The 13,156-nt window shown below is 55.6% G+C and overlaps 1 protein-coding gene across 1 annotated transcript in view; it reads right to left on the reverse strand.

Annotated features, from left to right (window-relative positions):
• The window catches only part of LOC130037422 (contactin-3-like), an 87,105-nt gene that overhangs the window by 45,814 nt on the left and 28,135 nt on the right, over positions 1 to 13,156 (reverse strand). The window contains exon 4 of the mRNA XM_056129264.1: positions 4,893 to 4,988. Coding sequence (XP_055985239.1) covers positions 4,893 to 4,988 — 96 coding nt within the window. The remainder of the gene's footprint in view (positions 1 to 4,892; positions 4,989 to 13,156) is intronic.

The raw sequence follows: 13,156 nt of genomic DNA on the forward strand, positions 1-13,156 counted from the left end.
CTGCTGCGGTCACCTCAGCTGTCTGAGAGAGAGCGAAAACGAGGACCCTCCGCCCGCCCGGGGTTTCCTTGCCTGGACCCCGCGTGTCTGTGCCCTGTGGGTGGAGGGAGGCGTGGGGAGGGGTCTGGGGAGGAGCGAGGCTGTGAGCAGCCCCGGCTCTAGCAAGACTGAACAAGGCGTCGCCGTTCTGCCCTCACAGTTTGGGAGGGCCAGGGCCGTGCGCCCCAGGGACCCAGACATGCCCACTCTGCACCAAGTCCTCACTGCAGGGACGAAAGGGAGAGTCCGGCCTCTCGGGCACCCACAGGTGTCACAGGCTTGAGCTAAGAAACAGCGAGAACACATGGGACTCCCACCACCCCATGACTGTCCGAGGCAGAGCTCACCTGCGTCTGGAGGGTGTGGGGCAGGAGACCAGGATGGGGGGCACCTTATCCCAGCGGTGGGATTCCCGGGCTGAGGACCCAGAAGCCCGAAGACACTCTCTCCATCACCCCTGCCCCTCTGCTGCCTCAGCATCAGCCGAGCTGCCCTCCTGCCTCCCCCCTCTGGCTATGCAGCGCTATATTTAGCGGCCCTCCCTCCTCCTCCCACTGACCGCCTCAGCGCCAGATTCGGCCACCCCCTGCCTCCCCCCACTGGCTCCCTCAGCTCCCCTCGCTGCTCCCCGGGCCGTCGACCTGGGCTTCTCCTCGCCCACCCGGCAGTGCTCCGACAGTTCAGGAGTCAGAGCCGAGAGGGAGGCTGGGGGCGGCAGTGACGTCACTCGCTTCCTCCTTTGGGAAGTAAGAAACCAAACGGCATCGCTCTGCCCCAGGGCAGCCGCACAGCTGCGTGTCGCCACACACCCACGAAGCAGGGGGTTCCCGGGGGCAGGAGCACCCACAGAGGAGGACAGAGGAGGAAAACTGGCTCACTCTGCTCTTTAAGGAGAATTCTTTCTCACACACACACACACACACACACTCACAAGCACTCACTCTCTCACACTCAGACACACTCTCAGAAACACACACACCTAGACATTCATTCACAGATACACATCCACACATATTCACACACGTGTACACATGCTCAACCCAGATACACACACTCGTCGGCATTCACAAACTCACTCATCCAAACACTTATCTGCATACACACTAGCACACACAGACACACGCACACACTCATTCACATACGCATACACACAGTCATGCACACACGCAGACTCGCACGCTCACACCCTCAATCATACTCACATATGCATGTGTACAGAACTATAACAAGGTGTAACACGTAAACACATGTGCACAGGTAGACACATATGAAGACATACGACATCACATGCACACATAGCATATAAGCATGTGCCTGCAGTGTGTACACCTGTGGTAAATCAAGCAGACACAGAAAGACATGTTGTGTGGACATGTGAAGCATCATGCAGACACCTGCAAGCAGCACATACCCAGCGTCACTCCACAACATGCATGGGCACATGGCAGGTACACACATGCATACAGCATCCACGCATGGTATAGAGAGCATGCGTGCACAAACGTGTGCAGCACTCACACACGTGGTACTGAGCGACGGCAGACTGCTCACTGAGAAGTGCTCAATACTAGATGAACTGATGGGAAGACCCACCTCACCCCCTACCCCCCAGGGGAAGACCCACCTCACCCTTTACCACTGGTGTAAACACCCACCTCACCCTCGCGCACACACATGCACACACGTGCACACACATGCATGCACTCTCCCCCACATTCATGCTCATGCACACACTCTCAGACACACACATGCATGCTCACACGTACACGCACACTCCCGTGCACACACCTTCATGCAATGCATGCATTCACACTCACGCACACGCACATGCTTGCACACTCTCAGGCACACACAGGCACAGGCACACGCGCACTCTCGCGCACGCATTCACACGGAGAGAGCGTGCCTGGCCAACCCAGGGACTCCCGACACGGGCCAGGCCGGCGCCTCCCGCCTCACAGGTGGGCAGCGCCCGAGTCTCCTCAGCTACCAGCAGCGTCTCCAGAGAAGGGGCAGCTCTGGGACATCAACCAAGACGCTGCTGGGGACGAGCCATCACACACGGCCCCGTGGCCCCTGCTGGGGCAGTTCTGTCCTCTGGCCCGAGCTGGGGTCAGCGACTGTGGGTGACTAACAAGCTGATTCTCCCCGAGCCCGCTGGCCTGCTGCTGACACGAGCACAGGCGATTGCGGGCCATGCAGAATTAATTAAATACACAAAATGCCGGAATACACTCACTCGTCAAAAGCCCCGTGATGTTCTCCCCAGGTCTGAAGACCATCTAATGATGAAACCTCCTGAGGAACGAGACGCCACAGCACTGAGGAATGGCAACGACCCAGCAAGGCCCCACTCATAGGGAAGCTTCCTCCCTCCATCCCCTCCACCTCCTCTCCCCCTTCCTTCCTTTCTCCTCGCCTCGCCCTCCCTTTCCTGTTTTCTCCCTGTATCTCCTTTTTGGGAAGGGAGGAAGAAAGGAAGGAAGGAAGGAAGGAAGGAAGGAAGGAAGGGGAGGGAGAGAGGGAGGAAGGGAGGGATGAAGGGAGGGAGGGAGGGAGGGATGGAGGAAAGGGAGGAAGGAAGGGAGGGAAGGGAAGGAAGGAGGGAAGGGAGGAAGGAAGGGAGGGAGGGAGGGAGGGAGGGAGGGAGGGAGGGAGGGAGGGAGAGAGGAAGGGAGGGAGGGAGGGAGGGAGGAAGGAAGGAAGAAAGGAAGAAGGAAGGAAGGAAGGAAGGAAAGAAGGAAGGAAGGAAGGAAAGAAGGAAGGAAGGAAAGAAGGGAGGGAGGGAGGGAAGGAAGGAAGGAAAGAAGGAAGGAAGGGAGGGAGGGAAGAAGAAAGGAAGGAAGGAAGAAAGGAAGGAAAGGAGGGAGGGAGGGAGGAAGGAAAGAAGGGAGGGAGGGAGGAAAGGGAAGGAAGGAGGGACGGAAGGAAAGGGAAGGAAGGAGGGACGGAAGGAAAGGGAGGGAGAAGGGAAGGAAGGGAGGGAAGAAGGGATGGAGAGGAAGGACAAAAGGAGGGAGGGAGGGGTTGGAGCAATAGCACAGCGGGTAGGGCGTTTGCCTTGCACCTGGCTGACCTGGGTTCGATTCCCAGCATCCCATATGGTCCCCTGAGCACCGCCAGGAGTAATTCCCGAGTGCAGAGCCAGGAGTAACCCTTGTGCTTCACTGGGTGTAACCCCCCCCAAAAAAGGGAGGGAGGGAGGGAGGGAAGAAGGGAGGGAGGAAGGAAGGAAGAGAGGGAAGAAGAAGGAAAGAAGGAAGGAAGGAAGGGAGGGAGGGAGGGAGGGAGGGAGGGAGGACTCGCTGCTGAGAGTCACACTAAGAGGTGAGAGGTCATGGGTCTTGATCACCACTGCTTGTGCAGGGAATGTGGGTCTCTAAGTCAGATGTAGCCCCTCCATGGTCCTGGGACAGGGTGACACACAGCGTGAGGGTCCCGGCCAGCCAGGAGACAGTGGGTGGCAGAGGCTGGCAGGGGGAAAGGGAGGTGGGGAACAGCCCCCCCCCCCCCCCAGCACAGCCACACAGGAGATACAGAGGTCCCGAGGCCCAGACATGCCCTCACCCACAGCCCAGCCGCTCCCGCCCCACAGAAGGAACCTGCGCACGGCCACAGCCCCACCCAGACCCCACAGGGCTCGGTGACCTGTGGCAGGAGCCCAGGGCCACTGCGTGCCCAGCTCCAGGGCTGAGGAAGGCGGCACCTGGGGGCAGACAGGCCACACTGCTGACGTGCTGGGTCGGCCCACTGGATGCAGCCCTGAAACCAGAGCTTTTCCTCCCCACGCCTGCCTGGGACAGTGGCATCTGGACGTATCTGAGTGAGGCCTGTGTCCACTGCCAGCTTATCCCTAAGCACCTCCCGGAGGGACCCCCGCAACAGTGAGTCAGGAGAGCCCCTGGGCACCGCCGCTCTGACCCCAAACCAAACAACCAAACAGAAAAAGTTACACAATTCCTTTTTTTTTTTTTTTTAAGAGGGAAGCCCGGGTGAGGTTTCGGAGAACAGGGGTCTCGTGGCAGGGTGTGTGAGAGGCTGGCAGGACGGGTTTGGGGTCTAAGGGCTGGGGCTTAGGCAAGGTTGGGGTGGGGCACGGGCTTGCCTTTGGGGAGTGGGGGAAAGGATCTAGGAAGACGAAGACAAGAACGGGAAGAGAAGACGGAGTCATGGGAGTTTGCCTTGGATCATTATGGAAATCAACGTTCCCCGTCAATACATAACATCTCAACAACAAAGTAAGCCGTGATGACAACGCCACAGGACCGTCCATCTGCAACTGAGTGTTGGGATCGGGGGAGGTTCAGATGGGCGAGGCTGGAGAGACTTCCCAGGGGTCAAGGCTTGTCCCTCGGCACAGCCCTGGGCAACATCACACGAAGCCCAGTGGCCCCAAGTGCTGTGAAGTCTCCTGGCTAACCCGGCACTGCAGACCCAGAGCAGCCTCGCACTCGGGCCCGGTGCTGACTCCACAGCCCCGCGCAGGGTGGGCCTGGCTGCAGCGAGCACGGGCAGCCGGCCCGTCCCTTCCTCAGCCCCCCACTGCTCGGGCAGCCGCTGCCTGAAGCCCCTGCATCTGCCCTCATTCCACCCACAAGCTCACACGTCCAGGGGCGACCACTCGTGCCTCTGCTGTCCAGTGCCCCCACACAGCTGGCGGAGGTTCTGGAAGCCCCCAGCCAACGGGCCACAGTAAGGGCCGCAGAAGGGCTGGAGGTGACCCTGCTTGGCCCGCGGGTCCGAGAGTGAGGCAGCTGCAGAGGCCCTGGGGATGAGGATCTGGGATCCCAGGGCTTGGGGACCTCGAGGCGGTCACAGGGCAGTAGCAGGCACCGGGCTGGGCCGACTCTTACCTCCGGAGTGTGGCGGGGGTCCACACAGCAGCACCACGCCCTGGCCCGCCCGCACGGACACTGCACCCCGCGGCTTGCTGGGGAACGCCTCCAGGTCTGCGGGGAAGCAAAGACAAGGTCGGCCAGGACACGCGTCAGCTCAGAAACACCCCCCTTGGGGGTCTCCTGCCCACTCAGGTCCCGGGAGGCAGGGAAAGAAAACAGCACCTGAGAGCCTCAGTGGGAAGCCCTGAGACACATTCCAGGTGCACCCCCGGCCATCTAGCGAGGGTTTCACGCCGGCCAGGGTGGTCAGCAGGCGCACCTCAGGTCTCCTCAGCCAGGTTGTAGACAGGTCTCTGCAGGCCTGGGAGCAGAGGGTCACTACACCGAACTCACCCCAGAGCCCAGGAAGGCGGGTCTTCTCAGAGGGTCACTAGGCTGACCTCACATAGGCCTACTGAGTTATCAGACCGAGAAGATTTCCAGCCTCGCCACAATGAGGTCAAAACTTAAGGTTTCTTCTGCAAGGTATTTGACCACAAGTAATGCAAATCGCTTTTTATTCCACCTCCACTCTTTACACAGAGGTTTGAAAGGGCTACTGGCAGAAAAATAGTGCAGCAGGTAAGCTGCTACCTTGTATGTGGCTGGCCCTGGTTTTACCCCAGCACCATACATGGTTCTCAAAGCACCACTGAGAGTGATGTTTGACACAGTCACAAGAGTAAGCCGTGAGTACCACGGGTTTAACCCAACACACACAAATAAGTATAGATATAGATTTAGGATTAGATATAGGTATATAGATATAGATTATATAATCTATATATAACTAGATATAGATTATATATTACATATAACTTACATATAATTATATATATAAATCAGAAACAATTCTCAGAGAATTGTTTCTGATTTAGTCCCACCTGTCCCAATACTAAAGAGGCCTGTAAACAATCTCTCTCACTAGAAATGACCCCTCAATACAGTAATAATGAAGGATAGCTATGAATCAATCCTATAGTTCCCCTTTTACAGCTGTGGGAAAATTGCTTGAATAATCATCCAAAGATGTTTCCCCGCCCCCGCCAAGGTTTCAGCAAGTTTCCTCCAGAAAGCAATAGTAGGCAAATCCTATTCTGAGCACCTGTGGTTATATTTAGAAAATATCTTATTTCATCCAATAACTACCCAGAAGAAAACGTTTCCATGCAGATTCTCCAGCTTAAGCTTATAAGGAGGGAGAAAGTTTTACGGGAAGGAAGGAAAAGCCCTGCTCTCTCTGTGGGTGGAAGGCAGCGGTGGGCTTCCATTGGGACCCTGAGCGCTCCCCTGCCCAGTCAGGGCGGGCACTGCCAGGTCTGAGAGTGTCCCCCCAACCCCGGTCCTATGGGCCACTCAAGAGCTTGAACGTGTGTCTTATCAACTTTTCCAGAAAAAAATGTAAGAAGTAAAACACTTACATGCCAATGGGTGTGGTAAACACTCATGGCCAGTCGGTGCCACAGCTGACTGGTCAGAGAGACAGGGGGGCCCAGAGGCTCTCCTGTCCCTGGATCAGGATGAAGCACAGGGCTGGAGCAAGGACTCAGCAAGAGAGGGGACCATGCGGGCACCACGGCAGGAGGACACAGCCCCCTGCACAGGAACACTGTCCACTGCCACCCATGAGGACTCCTCAGCAGGAGGACATGGCATCCAGCCAGACCAATGTCCACTGCCACCACTGAGGGGCCATGGGCAGACAGTGAAGGACAAGCAAAGGTAAAAAGCCAGTGTGCACCTGCTGACCCAGCCTTGAGAGCATGGGCGCCGCCCTGGCCCCTGCAGGAGGGACGCTTACCGCCAGCCTATGCCCCCCACTGGATGCTGGCAGACTGGCCACTGCAGCTGGACACTGGCAGACAGCCCTGTCAGAGACAGGGAGACACCCGGCGTACGTCTGTCCTCATGATTGCTCTCCAATTCTAGGCAGTGCTGAAAACCACCGAACCCAAAGGGAAAAGCCCACCTAAGATCGTCATTTCAGAAAATAAAGTTACTTTCTCATTTTCACAACATGCCCCCAATACTCTAAAACATAACAAAACATAACGGGTGGATGCAAATATTGTGACATTCTGCGTGTTGCTATGGGCACACGCTGTCTCCCCCGCACACGTGTGGGTCTGGCTTCCAGGGGGAAGTCGAGTTGAAACAGACGCCTGCCTGCACCACCAGGAGCACTGGCGTTGGAGCAGCGTGCAGGAGGTGACTCGGAGCTCACACCCCCTAGTTCCTGTCCCCTGCTCCTCAGAAGCCCCTGGGAAAGTTCCCACTCCACACTCCTCGGGGGCTCCAGGAGCTGCTAAGAGTCTGGGGCTCCCAGGGACCCTCAGCCAACTGGCAGTGGCTCCGTGCAGGGCCGAGGACATGGCACTGGTCAGGTGCTACTGTGCCCACAGCCGTGTGTCCCTGGCCACGTGAGGCCTCCAGGACCACGTCTGTGATGCCCAGGGGCCCACGTCAGGCACACGAGTGCAGGCGCCCGTGCTGGGCTGACTCCCAGTCCAATACTCGGCTTGTCCACTTGCTTTGAGGACATGACCAGGTGTGGTCCTGGCGATCAGACCAGTGTTAGCAGCACCAAGGCAAGCATCGCACTCTCAGAACTTGCTCTCCTGCCCCGAGAGATACATTTTTAAAACACAAAAATGACACATGAATTCCAAAGCAACCAGGGCCAACGTGTAGGCATGAAGGTGACATGAAGGAAACGTAGGAGCCGGAACGTTCAGCAGCCCCTGGCCCTGGCCCCCAGAGCAAGGGGCAGGCAGGAGACTCGGAGGGGAAACTGGAGAAACCTCTCTTCAGTCAAGACCCTTGCATGGCCCCAGGGGCAGATGGAGCCTCACAGGCTGTCCCCCGCCCCCCCCGCACGCCGGAGAGGCTGGTCTCATCCTGAGCCAGAACCGACACCGAACAGAACAGATAGAACAGATGCGGGACCAGAGTCGCGGCCTGTGTGCCCCAGGCCTCCTGCTCCACCCCAGCTGCTCTCCAGGGTCCTGCAAACAGCCCGGCCTCCTCCCAGCCTCTGCTGCCTGTCCACACCAGGTGCCCAGGGCCAGGGAGATAACAGGGGCTCGAGGTGCAGCTCTTGCTTCTGGCCAACCCACAGTTTGATACCTGGGCCACATGGTCCCCCAGCACCACTGCACAGTCCAAACTAAACCTCGTTGTTTGAGCACCATTCGATTGAAATTGTCCAGATTTCCGGGACAAATGCTCTCGCTGAGGTGCTCTGGACACTTGAATCCTCTCAATTTCCTGCTTACCAGCTGAATCTGCCTGTTTTAAACTGCTCTGTTTAGGGGCAGCCAACATTCTTTTTTTTTTTAATTTATGTATTTTGTTTTATTAGTGAAACATCATGAGGTACAGTTATAGATTTACAATTTTTTGTGCTTGGGTTTTGATTATACAATGATCAGATACCCATCCCTCCACCAGTGCCCATTTTCCACCACCATGGATAATATCCCCCCACCCCCATCCCCCCATCCCCCCCTGCCTCTGTGGCAGGGCAATCCCCTGTGTTCTCTCTCTCCTTTTGGGTGTTGTGGTCTGCAAAAGAGGCAGGTGAGCTGTGGGCAACCACCTGGAACAAACTCTCCTTGGGTGTCAGCCAAAAGACAGCCAACAATCTTAATAACAGCCTACAGATGGTGAAAGTGTGGCATGCAGGTGATTCTGGGGGTCTTGGTCCATACCTCCTGCCTGCCAGCTCCAGATTGGCAGAAAGGAACCAGGGAAACCTACAGAGAAGGAGGGACATGGGTGGCCGAGACGCTCTTCCGGAAGGTGCCACAACTGCACTGCGGGGACATGTGTCTCCTGTGCCAGCACGGGAACCCCTAGAGGGCGTCTCAGTGGGGCAGCGCGGGGGCCTGTGGGGGCTCTGGTGCCGGGTCTCTCACTGGCTCGTCTCCTGGAGACACCACCATGACGGCCAACGGGGCAGAGTGTCAGTGTGAGCTGTGGCTAGCAGTGGCACGAGCAAGGGGCTCTAGGGCAGTGGGCGTGGAGGATGCTAGGACCCTCCCGGTGCTGGGGCAGGAAGTGGGGAGGGGGCTTCAGGCCTTGGTGTGGCCTGGATGGCTGCAGTGGGGGGTGAGAAGAGCCCACTCAGCGGTGGCAGAGGACCACCAGCTTGGGGACATGGCTGGGCTAGGGGGTATGGGCTGGGCTCTGTGTGTGTGTGTGTGTGTGTGTGTGTGTGTGTGTGTGCTGGGCTGTGTGTTTGTGTGTCTCTGTGTGTGTGTGCTGGGCTGGGGCACACACTGGATCCTGCACAGGTGAGCTGTGGGCAACCACCTGGAACAAACTCTCCTTGGGTGTCAGCTCTCCCTGCCCGTGGCTACCCAGGGGTGCGTGGTGTGTGCCTCAGGCAAAGGTAACGCAATGACGACCCCTCCCCCACTTCCCATCGCTTCCCTCTCCACTCAGCCAGACCCAGGCGGGCACCGGCTGCAGCTTGGCGGCCCCTCCCGCCTGGGCTCCTTCCTCTCGCCCACTGACCCCGCACATGGCGCAGCCCCAGGCCTGGCAGCAGAGCATGACAGGGCCCACAGTGGGCACGGCTGGAGCCTCTGCAAACAGTCTCTGCAGAGAACAGTGTGTGGCTCACTCTGGCTCTGGGACTGTGGAACCCCGGGCGTGTTGCTGCACATTGTGGACTGTGACATGTGGACAGGGGCCACTGTGAGGCCACCAGGAGCCAGTGAGGCCGAGAGGGACATCCAGGGTGACAGACACCCTGGCCAACCCCAACCTCCCCTGTAGGGTAACATTGCTTTGTCCTTCTTCCACAAGAAGCTTAGGTTTATCTGGTTACACCCATCAATCTGGTTACACCCATCACAGTGCTCCTGAAGCACTTCCACTTCCATTGTGCTTATCTGTAAACAGTCTTCCCTATGCTCTCCTCCCCACCCAGTTAATCAGCTTTCCCCTTAATCAGACTTTGTTAATTTGTAAGATCAGTTTCCCAGAAATCTATGATTTTATATGTATGAGTCAAATATTGCTTTTCTCCCCTCCTTATGCCTTATGAACATTTTACCTTAAAGTAATATCCTTTTTGTATAGATACAGGAAGACGGTTAACATTATGCTTTGTAACTTAGGATTTGATTGGCCTTGAATATTATTCACTCCTGGGCATCTGCTTTCTCGACTTAAGCCTCAGTTGCCCTTAGTTCCTAACACCCCAAAAGCAGGGTCCCGACGAGGGACTGAATGGACCCAGGGCAAGCGGTGAGCTACCCTGGCAGTGAAATGGGCCAGGCCAAAGTGCCACGATTCTTAACTATAAGTTAAGAGTCTGATCATAGACAAATGCTGTCATGATCCAAAGGTAACGACAAGACTAGGATCCTGCTGGGGGTGGGAAAGACTATCTGGCCTGAGCACCGTAGTCTGAGATCGAGATGGCCCTAGGAGAGCAATTCTGTAAGCTTAAGATATTTCTTACTGTATCCATACAAAATGATTTATATTATATTCTTGTACGCTTGTCGGTGAAGGAGAGGAGAGGCACGCCCATGGGATTCTGCTCTAGGGTGGGTCCTCCTGCTGAGGAAGGATCTGTCCTAGGAGCGGCCTTCCCTGAGGCTAAGATTTCTACCCCTATTGATTTCTACCCCTATTGATTGTGACCGCACCTATGTGTAATTGTTTCCCCAATTCCTCTTGGAGAGAGATATAATGAGGCTGTAGATTGGGCATAGGGAAGCAGAGACAGAGAGAGACAAGAGCACAGACGGGAGCAGAGACAGGGCAGAGACGAGAGCAGAGACAGAAGCAGAGACAGACAAGAGAGACTGGTAGATGAAGAGAGGATCAGAATAAACTGCTACTAATACCAACCAGCCTGGCCCTCGTTCCTTCCTCCGCCTGACCATCGCCATCGACCTCCCTGGGGCAGGAGAAGGGTGAGACTACCGAACGCAGGCGGCGGGAGAGATCGAGCCACCGCCGCTGGGTGCCGTGCCCCCTTTGTGTGAGTTTACACACTCCCCGGGCCCCCAGGGCCACTGCTCACCACCAGCACCTGTCTCAGAGGAGCCCCACCCGGGGGCCCCGGTTCCTGGGCACAGGGCGGAGACCAGGGAGGAGGCCAGGATGGAGGCCAGGGAGGAGGCCAGCCACCACTGACTTTGTTGTCAGTGAGGAGTTTGTGGAGAAGAGCACACCCTGAAGGAATCCCAAAGTAAGGAATGGTCTAGATTAGAGACCTGGCAGGTGTGCTCCAGGGAGAGGACGTATATTCTTATCCTCTGTCCTGTTCTCGTATTCAGCGACCTTCTCCCTGAGGAGCGATCCTTGGACATTCACTCGGGAGGAGGGATCCCTCAGCCTCCTCTCAGGAGTTACCCACAGATCTTCTCTCTCAGGAGGGGTGTTGCTGAGACCTTCTCCCTGAGGAGTGGTCCACGGACTTTCGCTCGGGAGGAGTGATCCCTCCAGCTTCTCTCTCAGGAGGGCTTTTTCCTGGACCTTCTCTCTGAGGAGTCACATGTGGACCTTCTCTATCAGGAGCAGTTGCCCATTTACTTTCTCTCTCAGGAGTGATCTGTGAACCTTCTCTCTCAGGAGGAGTGACCCACTGACTTCCTCTCTCAGGAGAGACCCAGACCGTCTCTCTCAGGAAGAGTGATCTATGGACCTTCTCTCTGAGGAGTGATCTATAAGCACCCTCTCAAGGTTCTTGTGCTCACCCTCAGAAGACAAGTCAGAAGAAAACATCACCGCTCCAATCACTAACATTGGGAACAAGGATCTTCTGCCTCCCAAGATAAAGTATCTGGAAAACAGGAAGCACTGTATAATGAAGAGATAACACAAGATAATCCTAATCGTCTTTTTAGTGACTGAGGAGAGGTCTCATTCTGGCAGGCCAGCCAGGCTGTGGCCCACTAGTCCTCGATGATTCATGCAGCCCATAGCCGGGTGTTGTGTTATGGATGAGGCAGTCGGCTGGGAACATCTGCCCTAAGACTTCATAGCTACAGCTCTGTATTTGGGGTGGTGCGGTGCAGAACTCTTGGTTTTTAAGCACTTGCTATACACATACTCAACACAATCTGCAATGTGTGGAGAGGGAGCCCGGTTTTCTACCTTCAGGCACCTGAAGGCCCACACTCGCATAGTTCCTTGCTCAGTACAAGGCTGGCTACTCTTCATTTGCTTGTTGTCTATTCCTCCACAATTTGCTGGGGCTGTATTTTTTTTTTTTTTTTTGGCGGGGGATGTACACCGACAAATGTGACACACAGAACTAGGTTTCCTTGGACCAAGAACACAGAATAACCAGAGAACCATTCGATACAAGTTCCAGGCCCTGACAGCGGATAAAGGAATTAAACACCTCAACGTGGAAAGACTATAAATACTATTGGGAGAGTAATATAAAAACTATTATTCCATTCACCTTTGATCCCTGGGATGTAATTAGTTTTAGCTTATGGCAACAGACAGCCAACCCTGTGAAAGTCTGACAGGCGAGTCCCGTGCAGCTGCAGTGCCAGCCTGGGGTTGGCACATCCTGGTCTCACGTGAGGTGAGGAGAGTGTCGGGCTGTCTGGGCTGTGGTGGTGGTGTGTGTGTGTGGGGGGGTGGTTAAAGGAGCTTGAGACCAGGGCAGGGGACATTCAGGGCAGGTGAGCTTTCCCAAGGGCCATCCCGACCGACCGGAAACATCTCTCAGGCGGTCTGGATGTCTGACTCCCAGAGTCTGCCCAGCGGCACTCTTAATGATTCTTCTCTCTCACAAAACATTCCTTGTTTGCTGATGATCCGTCACCAAACACACCACTCACCCCTGCTGAGATGGAGAAAAAGGAGTTTCTCTGACAACCACATAAGCTCTCTGTAGCCACGATGAAAAATGCATAAACCAACATGCTTTGTTTGAGTCTTAGCGATCAGGAAACTACCCATCTGCTAGGATTAGCATCTCCCAGGTGCCTCTCTTCCTGTTTAATGGTCTTCTATTTTTATCAGTGCTTGTCCTCTTTTATATTAATTTCCTTCTATGAGCCAACGCAAGTCTCCTTAGAAGCCACTGAGCATAAATCATGAAGAAATATCTCTGTGCTAAATAATAAAGTGAACGTGCGTTCTCCCTGGCTTCTCACTGGGGCCATCTCGTTGCCAACTCACATCCCGCCACAAGAGACGAGGGAGGGAAAAGAACTGGAAATTAAATTAATCACTCTTCGATGAGGTGCTGTGTCTTA

Source organism: Sorex fumeus, unplaced genomic scaffold, assembly GCF_029834395.1.
Source record: "Sorex fumeus unplaced genomic scaffold, SorFum_2.1 ptg000072l, whole genome shotgun sequence".
In the NCBI taxonomy this organism is placed as follows: Eukaryota; Metazoa; Chordata; class Mammalia; order Eulipotyphla; family Soricidae; genus Sorex; species Sorex fumeus.